Source organism: Alosa pseudoharengus, unplaced genomic scaffold (genome assembly GCF_046254945.1).
Source record: "Alosa pseudoharengus isolate Yale_2024_CS ecotype anadromous, Long Island Sound unplaced genomic scaffold, YU_APseudo_1.1 YU_APseudo_1.1_scf_10, whole genome shotgun sequence".
NCBI lineage: Eukaryota > Metazoa > Chordata > Actinopteri > Clupeiformes > Clupeidae > Alosa > Alosa pseudoharengus.
In genome coordinates, this window is record NW_027468565.1 from 37,346,918 (window position 1) to 37,362,450 (window position 15,533).

Below are 15,533 nucleotides of genomic sequence, written 5' to 3' on the forward strand. Positions count from 1 at the left end.
GCTGATGCCTCCTCCAATTTCTGAGAACACACACACACACACAGACATGCCTACTGAATAAACACTGTACAAAGAGGAGGTGGTAAAACCAGGAAGCAAACCACACAAAAGTAGACACGTTTTTAAACATTAACAAAAAGAGTGAACTGAATCACCCAACAACATGGGACAGCCTGACTGTTTGCTTTGGTTGGGGGTTGGTAAGAGTAAGTGGGACATTCAATTAGAATCATATATTAACTAAACAGAAAAAGGCTTGCAAAGCTGTATAAATATTTGATTTATAAGTATAACATATAACATTATATATGTATAACATTTACAAATACACACAATGCATTGAATACACAATATGTCCAAAATACACACTGTCAACAGACAGGTATAATGTGTCCCATTTTTGTCTTTTTCCTCTTTAGGGGTATCTAGCGCCTGGTTTCAGTCATCACTTAGGTGTGAACTCCAGATACCCCCCCCCCCCTCCCCCCCAGATACCCCCAGTAACAGACAGGGTATTGTTTCCCCTCTCCAAGCCAAGGGTGTGTATTGTCCTGTGTTGCCCCCGCCCCTCGGTGGGATTGTGAAGGTGGGCGGCAGTGATGGGGAGGTGGTAAGAGATAGGCACAGACATACCTCAATGGCAGATTGTTTTCTCATTCAGATGCTTGTTATAAAGCACAATGTGGGGCAGACAAAGGGGAAACTTGTCCTGTCAGAGTGTATCTGATGCCACGATGACACTGCATGCTCTTAAGTTGAAGGCTCCCCAGTTAGCTATGTCACTGTTTGTTTTCGCAGGCCACTCGCCATAGCCTCTGCAGCTCTTGAGACAAACGCGTTCAACAATGATCGCCTCACAAACCTGTCTGTGCCAGACAGACAAGGAGGCATCTCTGGGACTGCAGTTTCTCCTGACCTCCAAGAGTCCCATTGTCCCAAGTGTAACAATAGTCTTTTATCTCACAATGGAGGTGGATCCTTCATTTCCCCATGACTCAGCGAGTATGAAATACAGTATCGTGCCCTGCACGTGTGTGCTTTTCTTTATTTAGCTCTATTATACACCTAACATTACCTCAGGCCAACCTTACATGCCCAGGGTATGTGCCAAACAGGGGTGGCTTTTGTCGCTAAGTATGACCAAAGCAGTGGTAGGGGGTATTAATCTTTTGGAATGTGTTGCTAAACTGTAAGAGCACAGCTTGACTAAAGAAGCTCAGCAGGATTAAAACAGCTGAAAGAAACCAAAAGTCAAGAGGGGTTAAGTAAGAAATAATAACTACACCCCTCCAGCCACCCACCCCCCAAGAGGAGCTACCGAGGGTGAAACCACTGACTTTATGACTATAAATACACTCATGAATAGCAAATGATGCGGAAAACAAGAGAAAGAGAGTTTCTGTGGCGAAACTTGTGACTCTTGTGACCCTCCCTCCACTCTCTCAGTCTGGTGTGACAGTGTCAGCTTCTTCATTGTCACCCTTAATTGTTTGACTGGTCCTGCTCAATGGCCCACATTCACTCTGGTGCGCCGTATCAGTTCGCAAGTGACACACGGTCAGGGTGTCAGTGGGTCGTTGAGGTTTGACACTGTCACTGTCACTGTTACTGTCACCTCTGTTTCAACTGTGCTGTGGAGAGCAAGGATCCTGTGCAGAGTGAGCCTTGTTGTCTCCATTGCAATTGACCTGAAAAAAGATACTGGAGCCCACATCACACCTGCTGATGATTCCAACTACAGGCCATACCCAGTATGGATGCTGGGTTTTACATTTATGGCGCATGCTTTTAAATCATACTTTCAAGGTGCTGTGCAGTGTATCTATCCGACGTGGCGACTGGCGCCCTAAACGTGTTCTTAACCCCCACTCGGATGTGCTCCAGCAATGATTGTTTCTGTAGTTAGTTTACTGTAAGTGGCTTCTAGATGGGTGACCAATAGATGGCCAGTAGTGCGATGCCCTGTACCTTCCTCATGGCCTCCAGCTCGTGCTGCTTGCTCTCGTTGGCCATCTGCAGCTCCCGCATGCGCAGCTCCATCAGCTCCTGCTCCGCCTGCTGCTTCTGCCGCAGCTCACGCCGCTTCTGACGGGCCTCGCGGTGTGGCGCTGGTCGGCCCATCTTCAGCAGCAGGACACACGTCTGGATGGCTGGACAGAGACAGAGAGAGAGAGAGAGAGAGAGAGAGAGAGAGAGAGAAGGGGGCAAGAGTCAAAACAATTAGAGAGAAAGACAAGAAAGAAGAGAATAAAGAGTGCAAAAACAATACAATAAGTGGCAAAGCGACGTCAAAAGAAAGTTTCGCACAGTGGATTGTGACAGTTGGCTGTGTGTGTGTGTGTGTGTGTGTGTGTGTTATAGTAAAACATTTAACTGTTCATTCTTACCTCAATGAGAGCTTTTTTTATAATCAGCACTGACTATAATGAGCTAGTAACATGCACTATACTGTAAACGTACTTTAGCAAAAGAATGCAGAGACCTATTTACTTTTCATAGACACCCCACTCCCACTCTCACTCTCAGTTTCACAGCTTTGGGTCATGGTGAAGGCCTGTCTCTTAGTATGTCTCCAATCAACTATTTTATACAAAATTCAAAGCACGGAAATAGGACATACTGTGTGGATGCACTAGAAATGTCCATTCTTCTAGGTTAAATTACAAGTTTATTCCCTCAAAGAGGGTGTTTTAACTGCCAATACACATAGGGCAAAATGTGAATAAGGTTGATAGAAAATGATCTAGTTATATTGACATTAGGTTTGTTGCAATTTTAGTACCAGTACATGCTTCCATTTAAGTCGCCTTGGCTTAGACAATGACAAGTGTTTAGCCCACTACTGTTCAAAAGGACTAAAACCTGTCTTGGTATTATTTTTTATAGTGCATCTGATGGAAACAAGCACAGATTTATTTAGCTGAATATGGAGTATGCAGAGCAAAATGGATGCTCTGAAAATATGCAAATGATTTGGATAGAACCCAAGCCAGTCTTACCATGGATCCACTCTTGTTTAGATAGAACCCAAGCCAGTCTTACCCTGGATCCATTCTTGTTTAGATAGAACCCAAGCCATTGTCTTACCCTGGATCCACTCTTGTTTCTTCTTCTTGTCTGACGCGCTGATCTCGAAACTCTTCTCTGAGCATTTAATGTACAACAGACACTTCTTCCCCTCCTTGTCTGGTAAAGACTGTTGGGAGAAAGAGGGTTTAGCTTGTAACTTGCATTGAGATAAAGGGTGGGATAAAAAATATATATCGATATGGCAGTATATTTATACTTTGTTTTATCAATACGCTGCCATCAAATAAAGATACGTTTATTTATTACTAATTTATTACTAAACTATTCAATTGTCCAATTCATATTGTCTCATCCACCAATTTACCTTACCAGAGTCACTACTTGCATAAATATAAGCAAACACTGATGTATGCATGTACAAAAAAAACTGTTTGTTATTTCTGTAAGGCCCTTTTTAAAAAATATATATATTTTGTTAAAGAGGCACTAAGGTAAAAATCAAGTGTGCATGCTTCATTAAATCATAGGGCAAATTTCAGAGGGGAAGCCACTCTGCTGTAGAGATGCATAAAGATTAGTATGACTCATAATGTACCCTGGCTGACCAGAGGGCAAGGTCAACCACTTTTTAGTCTTTCTTTCTATCCATCTATCTATCTATCTATCTATCTATCATTTTATCTATCTATCTATCCATCAGAGCAAGGTCATGACCCTCACAGCCGAATGCTGACCTCCACACAGCAGTTCCCGTCGAGCAGGATGTCTCCCTTCTTCTCCGTCAGGTCCTCACTCACGTAGTACGAGATCAAGGTGGGCTTCAGCAGGAACCAGCGCTCCATCCAGTTTTTCCTCTTATGGCCCTTCTTCAACATGTAGCCCTGCAAACACAAGAACGAGGACGATCCATCACAGCACAGCACAGCACAGCACAGCACAGCCAGGCAGGCAGGCAGGCAGGCAGGCAGGCAGGAGACCTAAGACTAGTCAGCCACACAAGGTCCTGGAGCTGCAGTCTACAGCATCTTTCGCACCCCCACTTGTTTTCCATACTTGTTAATTACTTTAACTCCTCCTTACCATTGACACTTGCTAACTAACACTTGACCTTTATCCTTGTCAGTGTCTTAGGGACTATCCCACATACCTCTGGTTGTCTTTCCAGTGAAGAAAAACCCCCATAGTCATCATTTCCTACTTCCATACTTAGAAGCCTAGGCTGTGCCCACTTTTACCACATTTCAAAACACTTAGAATGTCTCGTCCCCTGGACAAGAACGCTGTGGCTAATTCAACACAAATATCCACAATAGCCATCAATGCTAAGCTATCACCAATGACTTTTGGAAAGTGAACGTATCCCCCCGGAATTTCCTGGCGTTTCCATAGTGATTCATAGCATTCAAAAGGCTTTTAACTGACACAGGGAAGGGCTTGACAAAACGCGTCATACAGAATACAGGGTTATTCTTCTGCTGTTTTTAAGGTTTCTCGGTACACTGTGTTTCCCCCCCACATAGCACAGCTGTGTTCACACTGCTGCTCTTCATACTCCACAGACTCCGTCCTGCCCTCTCAAAAACATGGCAGGGTAGAGACAGACAGACAGACAGACAGACAGACAGACAGAGAGAGAGAGGGAGAGAGAGAGAGAAGAAGGGAGAGAGAGACAGGGGGAGAGAGAGAGAAAAATGGAGAGACAAGGGAGAGAGAGATATAGAGAAAAGGGTAGAGAGAGAAAGAGGGAAGTACAGAGAGGTATCGAGATAAAAGGAGAGAGAGATAGAGGGAGAGAGAAGCAGAAAAAAGGCTAGAGCACATCAATGCGCCCCATTCACAGCAGCTGCACGGCTCAGAGTCGCACCCCTCGTGCTCGTCTCACATGGGGATGAGCCGTTAAAACAGCAGCCTCCCTCCTATCCAGCCACTGCCCTGCCTAAACACACACACACACACATATACAGCATTAAGGAGATCACACACGCACACATATACACACACGCACACACACACATATACACACACACACACATATACACACACACACACACACACACACACACACACACACACACACACACACACACACACACACATACAGCATTAAGGAGATCACACACACGCACACATATACACACACGCACACACACACATATACACACACACACACACACACACACACACGTATACACACACACACACACACACACACGTATACACACACACACACACACACACACACACACACACACATAAGGGAGGTCACTGAAAGGGTCATCCACTCAAACGAAAAGAAGGTGCGTATTTCCCACTGACAGGACAGAACTGCAGTGCATTATTTGTGCCCGCTCAACAGTGAAGCCAACTTAATGCCTCCACCTTACCAAGATGACTAATTAGGCTGATTAGGATAAGATAATTGGCCTGTTTTTGTGGCAGAGCTGGGAAAGAACAAGGGATTTCCTAAGCTCAAATGAAATGTGACACAAGCGCTTCACTTTGACAAAGTAGCTCACAAAGGACTGACAAGTCATTACAGCTTAGGCGAACAACAGCACTATTAGCAAAACCGCACTGTTAGGCATTTGCTTTTACTCCAGTGGCAAATGGCTGTGAGAATCGCTTGAAACACTTTAAGACTTGGTAACAGCTCACACCATGCCCCAGCAGTCTAGTTCCTGATATGGAGACGTGGCATGCTTGGACCTGGTGGAGTTCTCTCAACTGTTTTCTCAAGTTTCCCTCATTTCCCTAATAGTTGTCTGAAAGGGCAGGCTCATCTCCAATGCCACTGTTTACCAGACTCAGATTCAGCAGATAGTGCTTGTGTGCAAGGTGGGGATCACATTGGAAACAAATGTGCTAAAGCATTACGCAACGCTCAGACCATAATAAGTTCTATCTTGTTCCTAAGTTACCGGAACAGTCTATGTTTGTTCTATTATGGCCAGCAGCCAGACCAATGGATACCTTGTCTTAGCTGAATTACTGAAGCTAAGCAGGTGTGGGCCTGGTTAGTACTTGGATGGGAGACCTCCTTGGAAAACTAGGTTGCTGCTGGAAGTGGTGTTGGTGGGTGGCCAGTAGGTGGCACTCTTCCCTCTGGCCAAAAAAGATCGATCCCAATGCCCCAGTGCTGTGACGGGGACACTGCACTGTAGGAGATGCCGTCCTTCGGCTGAGACGTTAAACCGAGGTCCTGACTCACTGTGGTCATTAAAAAGATCCCATGGCACTTATCGTAAAGAGTAGGGGGTTCCCCGGTGTCCTGGCTAAATTCCCAACCTAGCTCATTCAATCTGGCCCCCTAATCATCCCACTCTGTAATTGGCTCATTCACTCCCTCACTCTCCACCTCAAGCTGGTGTGTGGTGAGCGTTCTGGCGCATAATGGCTGCCGTGCATCACCCAGGTGGGTGCTACACATTGGTGGTGGTTACTAGTGAGGTCCCCCCATCCATGTGTTGTAAAGCGACCTTGGGTACCATGAAAGGCGCTATATAAGTCGAAGGTATTATTATTATTATAATTATTGCCTAAACTGATATTGATGAGCCTTGCGTTAGAACCAAGTTCAGCTCTCAAATTGTTTGATGCTAGCGCTATGCACTGCTCCAACTGTTGCCGCTGCCGAACCATAGCAAACAATAGGAACTCTGCCACTAGTCAATGTGATCCCTGCTTAAGAGTATGTAACTAACAGTGGTGATGCACAACGTTTTCACACACTTTCACCACCAAAGCTGTGACTTGGGTTTGCATTCCTGATTGTGCAGTCAAAACAAGATTTTTGAGCAAACAGTGATCTGTTCGTGATGCAGTTTGATAAAACGGTAAAACAAAGAGCTGAGGGACATTTAAACCCAAACGTGACTGACTGTACAGCTGCAAATGCCCTCTAGGGGCAGTGGCATAGACTTTATAATGAGGAGACACAGCACTCCTACAAATCCTACATAGCAATGCATGGGGTTAGTCTGTAACACTAATATGACAGTTGTCTACACCCTTCCACTGCCAAAAGTCGATGTGTGAATGCATCGTTCCAATCATGTGTTGTTGGTGTTGTTGGAGGTTGGTGTCGTCAAGTCTTGCGCACACGCTGTTCTGCCCGAAATAGATGCCCGATAAGTGCCCAAAGTGCGTTGCAATATGGCCGCCGAGTGGAGGGACTTGCCTAAAGGGACTTTGGTGGTGCTAGTGTAGAGGTTAAGGAGCTGGGCTAGCATGCAGTAGCCTGAAAAGTTGTGGGTTCAATTCCCGGCTTCCACCGTTGTGCCCTTGAGCAAGGAACTTAACTCCGAGTTGCTCCGGGGACAATGTAGTCCCTTGTAATATAATTGACATATCTACGTTACTTTGGATGAAAAGCGTCTGCTAAATGAATAAATATAAATGTAGCAGGCACCCAAAGGTAACGAGGCCCTCACCTGCTTCAGGACATCCAGGATGAGCTCCTGGAAGACCTCATTGATGCCCATGGAGAGGGTCTGGCGGTCCATGCCTTTGCTGAAGTGGCCCTTACCCACAAGGTCAATTATCTCCCAGGCGTTCAGGCACTGCTGCTTGCTGCCCAGCTGTAGCTTGTAGTCCTCGAATTTCTCCTCGATCCAGCTGCCCCCCATGGCCTCAGTCAGCTTACGCAAGAGGTACTCGATCTGAGGCGAGAAGAAGTGATGCAACAGATACAAAAAAGCCGTCCAGTCAGTTACAATCCAGTCACATGGTGAGGACCTTTTTATAGTAACAGCATTGTTTACACTCCACAATAAAAATATGAAACAGAATTTACCCAAATCAAAAGCATGCAAGCTATCAATATTTAAGTGTCAAAAGAAAACTTTAAGTTAGCGTTAAATGTTTGTGATTGTGAAAACAGCCTGGCATCTTATAACTGTGGCAAACTTCCCCTAGTCATTGTTGCCCTTTAATAAATCCTTAAAATCTCTGATACAACAGGAAGCTGTGCACTTCCTCTTAGTGAGCGATGTTGGGAAACTGGTTCGGGTTGTTTTACAAGAGCCATGGGCCTTATTCCACTAGCCTCAGGCCTAACCCTAGGTAGAAGGATTCAAGAAAAACTCAATAATTGAACCCAGTGATTCATTCAGAACCCAGTGTAATATTTTCTCCAAAAAATTGTTCATCCCCAAAACAACTACAAGACATCTACTGTAAAAATCAGACGAGAAGGTTGACTCCGGCCAAGTTTCCGTAAGTGTTGCCAGACATACCTTACTGAATACTGACGTGTGTTTTAGTTTTAGTTTCCGTGGGGTTTTCCAAACAGTCTTACCTCTTCTGCAACCATTATCAGGGGGTAGCGATCTTCGGACAGGAAATTAAAAATGCACCATATCTTAAAGGCATCATCGTCAGAGATGAGGAGATGATTTCTGTTGAGGTTTTTGCGAGCACACAGAGTCCAACACATCCTATTGAAATCCACACGGTCAAAGTTGTCCTGGACCTGTAGTTAGGACAGCATTTTTGGCATGAACATTGAGCAAATCGACAGACTGAGTTCATCTCAAATATAGAAAGAATTAACGTTAACATATCTTCTCACTGCAGAACAAAAGATTAAGTGAAGTTACCCCAGATAAGCACAAACTCAGAGGACAGGACTGGGGGATACAAGATGTCCTGAACATTTGATCACTGCCTTTATTCTGAAGGGGGGGGGGGGGGTAAACTATGCAAGGCACAAACAGTTCTGCTAATAGGAAATACTCTCCTCAGGCTTTGAACACTAGCGTTGCTAAGGAAACCATTGGCAAGTTTTCAGTAGAGGAAACTACGGGCAAGTATTCAGTAAAATCTCTCCAGACAATGGGACACATCAAGTGCCTGGCAAACTCCTTTGAAATGACACTAACAAATAAGTCCATATTTTTATAGAGCCTTCTAGAGACCACATCTCTATCTATCTTCAAGATTTCATGGGCATTATTGTTTTAGCAAGTCTGACCATGCAATGTATCAAACATGTTATATTCACAACAAACTAGCCCAAATAAATATAGCCCACTTCATGCAACATGACCTTGTGCAAAGATACTGTTTGTATGGTGACAAACTACTTCACAGGCATCAGCAAAGATAAACAAAATGTCATGAAAACATCACAATCAGATAATATACATTATAACTATCAACATATTAAGCCAAAATATCAGCCAGCAATTAGTGACCAACAATATTGTGTTAGCTTGGTTTGGAGGACAGAACACAAACATTCTTATGCCTCTAAGTTTAAACCTTAGATATACGATTTAAACGGATCTGACACATTGTTCATCATCTCTGAATATAGCTCATTAGATCATCACTAAATGACAGTGCATTTTCATCCATTAATCAGATATCAAACAGATAGGCCTAGGCTAATGGCGGCAGTTGTAAATACTTTGCGTCAGCTGAGAGGCAATCATCTCTGAATCAGTCACAACTCCAACTATTTCGAGCTGAGCTTCTGAGTCAACCTGACACAGAGGGATGGGAGGACAGACACAACTTCTGTCTGTCAACAATCCAGTCTACTGTAGGCTATAGACACACACAGCAGCAGCCTAAGGTTGTGAAAGACGGGGTTAAGACAGAGCAGCTTCTTTACACGCTACACATATTCATATGTGTGTAAGCGTGTGCCATCCTGACACACACACACACACACACACACACACACACACACACACACACACACACACACACACACACACACACATACTCATTCATTGCCTGGTGACTCTACAATGGGAGCCTTGTCAAGTCCCAAGTGCCAATTGCTTTAGCTCAGCTCCAGATAAAGCTGCTCATTTGAATTCTGCAGACCAGGCACCTTACGAGATTTACAAACAGCACCTTATCACGCCCCCCACCCCAACTCCCACTCGAATCAGCTGGGACTCTTAATTTTAAGTAGACACCAGGAAACCAGTACTACACTTTGACTAGAACTTATAACTTCTGCACTTTGATCCTCTGGCATTATTATCAGGGTTCCCACTCTAAGTGAAGTGTAAAATTCCATGACTTTTCCCTGACAAAAAATTGAATTTCCATGACCTAGTTTATAATGAAGGGTATATATAATATTCCAGAAATTCCATTACCAGTGGGAACCCTGTATTTTTCATTGATGCAGTATTAATTCCTACCTAAGGTCTCCTCTGCATTGTAGCTTGAATGTTATTCCTCCTTGGAAATAAGGAGAAAGGATGGGGACTGCGCAGACAAATGGCAGGTGCAACAGCAAAAGGCACAAACATAGGACAGAGAAGATCATAGGCGCACAGTGTCATGTCTACTAGGAGTGCATTTTAAAATACTTTAGCTGTGACAATGTGAAGCGTGACACTGCACCGCACCACACCACACAAACCACCTCAGAAGCTAAAATGAACTCACACTAAATTAGATTCTCTTTCTCACACACTCTCTCTCTTTCTTTCTATCCCCCCCTCACACACGTATTTTGTTAGGTCGCTCTAATTTTGGTGGACTGTTTGTGTAGACCCACTTTCTTTTGTTTGCCTTCCTACAGCGAGTAGCCAGCTAACAATGCATTCCAGAATTAGAGAGCGCGAAGGGCAGAACTTTATTTCTCAGCTCAACCACGGCATTCTACATTAAAACACACACACACACACACACACACACACACTTTTACTCTTTGTTTTTACAGAAAGTATCCGTTGTTTACGTGAAGCAGTCAAGGCAAAGGACTTATCAGAAGATACGCTATAGCTCAGCATCTACGCTGCAGAGTGCTCAAGGTCGTCTGACCACAACAATGTTCATATCACTGCAAGGACAAAAAACTGCTGACTCTGGTCTGGATGCACACAGGGAGTGTGTTTTTCACGTGCTATAGGCCTCACTTGTGGTTGAGCAGTGTGGCAGTGGGGCTGAGTTACTGAAGGCTGGTTTTCTCACAACAACTAACAACTCCATTTGGCACAGACCCTGTGCTGTGGTGGGGGATGTCTGTGTGCGTGCATGCGAGTGTGTGTGTGTGGTGTCTCACAAAGAGAGGCGCAGTTTGGGGATGGGGGGGCTTAGAAAGACAAACACACACAACCCAAGTACCATGAAGCCTGACAAAAACCCCGTCACACATCCACCCGATTCACTCATTATGCCTGAGAGCAATCCTGAGGAACAACAGGGATACAAAATTAGCAGTGCATTTCAAGAACTGCTTCCTAGAGGCACCCGATCGAGTGTCTGTACATGTCAAACGTGAGCTGACATTCTAAGGCAGGTCACTCTCGGGTTCTTCTGTGTGCAACTTGGGCGGGTACGTCCAGTGTTGTGCGCAAACTGTTGTGAAACGTGGTTCCCTCATCTAATTCCTCTTGCAAAAGCCAACACACTCAAAGCAATCATGTTGCAATATTGAGACACGCAACAATTAACATCATCTTGGGCCGAGGAATAACGTACATGCGTTCACCAAGTCCAAGTTTGCAACTTAATTACTACTAAAGCAGTAAGAATTTTCAGAACATCACTGATGTATCCTTTACCACTGAGAGACATTCTGAAGTGGATTTCACAATGTTGCATTATCTAAACATCTTTCTTATAACTTTTGATATGTTGCTAACAACTGAAGCATGTCTGAGTAGGGGTGAGAGCCACTGACTTCCATGACATCAGAAGCAAAGGCATCCGACGAATTTGTTTCATTCTTGTTCCAGTGACACTCCATTGACCACTGAAGGAGAATGCCTTCTCAAGAGTTGACGGAGAGAGCTGCTCACCTTGTCCAGGATAAAAGTGTTCAGGTAGGGCATGTATCCCTGGTTCGACACAGGTCCCTCGTCATCATCTTTAAAATGTTCCTCCAGGGCCACTGGGTCATGTGGGATTTTCATCACAGTACACAAGTTATGGGAGAGAACCTGAAGAACACAAAAAGTATGTGGATGAATCAAAGTTGTGGTTACCTTATCTTATCTGTTTCTCATTCATCGCTCTTAGCCAGCTTGAAAATGTCTTACACATTCGCAAAGTGCACCTCACAGTAATTCAATATAGCATCTTTAGTAGGCTACTACATAAGTACTACTTTATCAATTAATATCAATGTGTTACCAATATTAACGAGAATTAACAAGCCCTGTAGCCTACATCATCTGCGTTCTCCTGACGAGGTATTTCCATGACGCTATAGTGTTACATGGTTATTTTTATAACTCAAAACACACGTGCAATCGATTTACAATAGGCCACACAAACTCTTTTCCAAAACGATGGGCAGTAGACACTGACAGTTTAATAACTAACGTCAAACATGCTGTCAGATAATACTTTTAAATAGTCTACATATCTGTTTTAGTCTAGGCCTATAGCCTACTTTTGGCTTCACCAAACACGAGGTTCTTTTTACAGCATCAACATGAGAGTTCCAGTATTGACAAGGCTGGCTACTCGACAACACTTGTCAGTCAGTGGATGTCCTGAGTGAACGGTCTGGTCAGGTGCCTCGTCCCGGAGAAATAATGTGATAAAATAAATTCGACCTGTGCGTACCTTTAGCTGTGATTTTGACACCTTTCCACTCTTATCAACGTCCAAAGCCGTGAAAGCGTGCCATATCGCCTTTAAAAGTTCGTCCCGTAATGCCATCTTTAGTTTAGCTCCCACAGCTTGCTCTGCGTACTTACTTCGGAGGAGAGGAGGAAAGTTTTTCAATAGGGATACAATGTCGTGGTCACATGACCGGTGCGATGCACTTGCGTGGCTGGAGGCGATATCACATCTGAGGTTCTAGCACCTCACAGCGCCAGAGTAATGGACTTGACAATGAAAATACGGAAGAAATTATAGCAGTCTCTTCGAGTGGCCCAGCCAGAGTCCAGACCTCAATCCATAAAAAAGTGAGCACAAGGCAAGGCCAGAGTGATGGCAACGAATCGTTCCTGCCTCAAAACCCGGATAGCTGCTTTAAAAAGTGCGTTCTACAATCATTGTGGAGAGAGGCTTGGTATTATAAGAACCATTTTGAGAGCTGTGATGGCAAATAAAGATGTTGCCATTGATTATTTAAAAAGTGTATGAATAAGTTTGGACACGCCACTTTTCATAAAAATGTTAAAAGATAAAAACGCTTCTTTTTCTGATTCCATGTTTCTACCACATTGTCTTTGTATTTGGCATTTGGCAGTAATTTTCAGTCAGAACAAACATAGCCTAGGCCTACTGGTCAAGAGAAAATTAACATTAAATCAATATTCACCAGGAGTATGAATTATTTATATCTGTAGGCCTATACAGTAAGGCTATACCCTCCAGAATTATTGGCACCTCTGCTAAAGTTGACTAAAAACCGTAATTGTGTAATCTCACAATAAAATGAATTAGGAAAATCCAACCTCTAGGCTTCATTTGCCAATAAAAGAGCTTGTAATATTCTTCTATGACACCCCATAAAGTTGGAGAATATAGCAAGGGATTTACAGTTTTTTCTGATTGCATAAGCACATTTTTTGTAACTATGGCTTTTTTTGCAAAACTCTACACACAAATAGTAAAACCTTTCACCCAATCAGCAAAACATTCTAGTTCTCTTGCAAAAGTCAACACACCTTGCTTAACTCTTCACACCTTCATAAAAATGGTGTTTTCGTATCAAACAGTAAACACAAGCCGTCACAATAATAAGCACACAACGTGCCAACTACACACTGATGGTCTGAATAAAAAACACATCTGGCTTTTCCTTTCTCTGTGCACAAGGTAGACTATGTCAGTTTGAGGTCATACTTTTGTCATAGTTCTGTAAACATACAGGGATCCAAACTTCAAGTATTGGTGTTTATTTACACACATCAAAACAAACAGAAGTGTGTTTTTTTCAAGTCAAAACACAAAATAGCAATTTCACTGAGACAAAAAAAATCAGTCTACATTGTGTCGTCTCTCTCAAAATTTTGTCTACATCACATGCAATGTCCTAGTCCAAGGCACCAGGGAAAATATATTCTGGAATGCCGTATCCAGGCCTGACATGACAATAACCCCACATGTAGACTGATTTTTTTTGCCTGTAAAAGGGCTATCTCTTTCTCTTCTTACCCTTCCTCTTCCCCCTCCTCGTCCTCCTCTTGCCCCTTCTTGTCCTCTTCCTCTAACTTCACCTTCTTGTCCTTGTCATCCTCTCCCTCTCACTTCTTCACCTCTGCATCCTCTTCCTCCTACTACTTCTTCACCTCCACGTCCTATTCTTCGGCCTCCTCTAATTCTTACTCTTCCCACTCTTCCTGCTCCCTCCATTGTACCCATTGTACATTACCTGTGGCTTAGTGCTTAGGCTGATTGCAAAGTGAACTAATTATCTAGAACAGTTTTCACATGAGAAAGTGTGCCAGAGAGTTGGCAAAATAGTTTAAATAGTGTAAATAATGTGTATAGATTTGGTAGGAGTGTGTTGATCATTTGGAAATTGAGTGTAAAGCAGTGAGTTGTGTTTACAGTTCCGCAAAAAGAGTGCTGTGCAGTGGATTGTGCCTACAGTTGTGCAAAGTGTGTGTTACACAATTGCAAACTGAGTGCAAAGCAGTGTTTGTGCTTTTAGTTTTGCGAACTCAGTGAGTGGTTTTGCTATAAGAATGAATAGTTTTAGAAATTGTGCTATAAGAATCACGGTTGTGTTTAAGCATTCAGAAAAAACTGTAAGACCATTCGTCTTTACAAAATCTCCCCAGATCGTCCAGATTCCTATGTCCACACTTGTGCATTCTCCTCTTTCACTCACCCCATTGTTTTTCTATGGAGTTTAGATCAGGGGACTGAGGTGGCAATGGCCGAAGATTGATTTTGTGTTCAGTAAACCTTATTTGATCTGGACGTTTGTTTTGGTTCATTGACCTGATGAATGATCCAATCATGACCAACTTTTAGTTGGCAGAGATTGACAGATTTCCTTTGAAAATGTTCAGGTTTTTCTTCATGATACCATGCACCTTATTAGGTTCCCAAAGCCTTTGGGAATAAAACCAGCCCCACAATAGCACAGCACCTCCACCATAATTCTCATTAGGCATGGGGTTCTTTTCAGTATAGTCATTCTTCTATGTATGCCAAACACACCTAAAGTGTTTCTAGCCAAAGAGCGCAATTTTCCATTTAATCTGACAATAGAACACACTTACAAACAAAGTCCCTCTAAATAATCTATTAGCACTGAGGTCACTTTTGAAGATTTTTGGGGGGACCCCAAGATGATACCTTTTTCTGTAACTCTCCAACAGTGGTTCTTGTGGAATTACTTACCATCCATACTGTACGTGGGGGCAAGATAACGGGTCTTTGTCCAAGCATATTTGTCACATTTCCAGTGGATAAGAACCTTTCAATCATTGTTTTACTGTAAATATGGGCATTTTCTAGCCTAGAAATCTAGACGCACCCTAGCGGTGCTTCTGGCTTGTCAGGCTAGGTATTTTCAAACAAAGTATGTAGTTTTTAAGATATTCCCTGACTTACAAATGTCA

The 15,533-nt window shown here is 43.4% G+C and overlaps 1 protein-coding gene across 1 annotated transcript in view; it reads right to left on the reverse strand.

Annotated features, from left to right (window-relative positions):
• swap70b (switching B cell complex subunit SWAP70b) overlaps positions 1-12,734 on the reverse strand; it is a 23,202-nt gene extending 10,468 nt beyond the window's left edge. The window contains exons 1-8 of the mRNA XM_076271480.1: positions 12,571-12,734; positions 11,799-11,939; positions 8,327-8,500; positions 7,461-7,688; positions 3,765-3,911; positions 3,088-3,196; positions 1,969-2,150; positions 1-20 (exon numbers count right to left, since the gene is read on the reverse strand). The exon at positions 1-20 is cut by the window's left edge and continues 88 nt beyond it. Coding sequence (XP_076127595.1) covers positions 1-20; positions 1,969-2,150; positions 3,088-3,196; positions 3,765-3,911; positions 7,461-7,688; positions 8,327-8,500; positions 11,799-11,939; positions 12,571-12,666 — 1,097 coding nt within the window. The 5' untranslated portion in view covers positions 12,667-12,734. The remainder of the gene's footprint in view (positions 21-1,968; positions 2,151-3,087; positions 3,197-3,764; positions 3,912-7,460; positions 7,689-8,326; positions 8,501-11,798; positions 11,940-12,570) is intronic.
• Between the last annotated feature and the right edge of the window lie 2,799 nt (positions 12,735-15,533).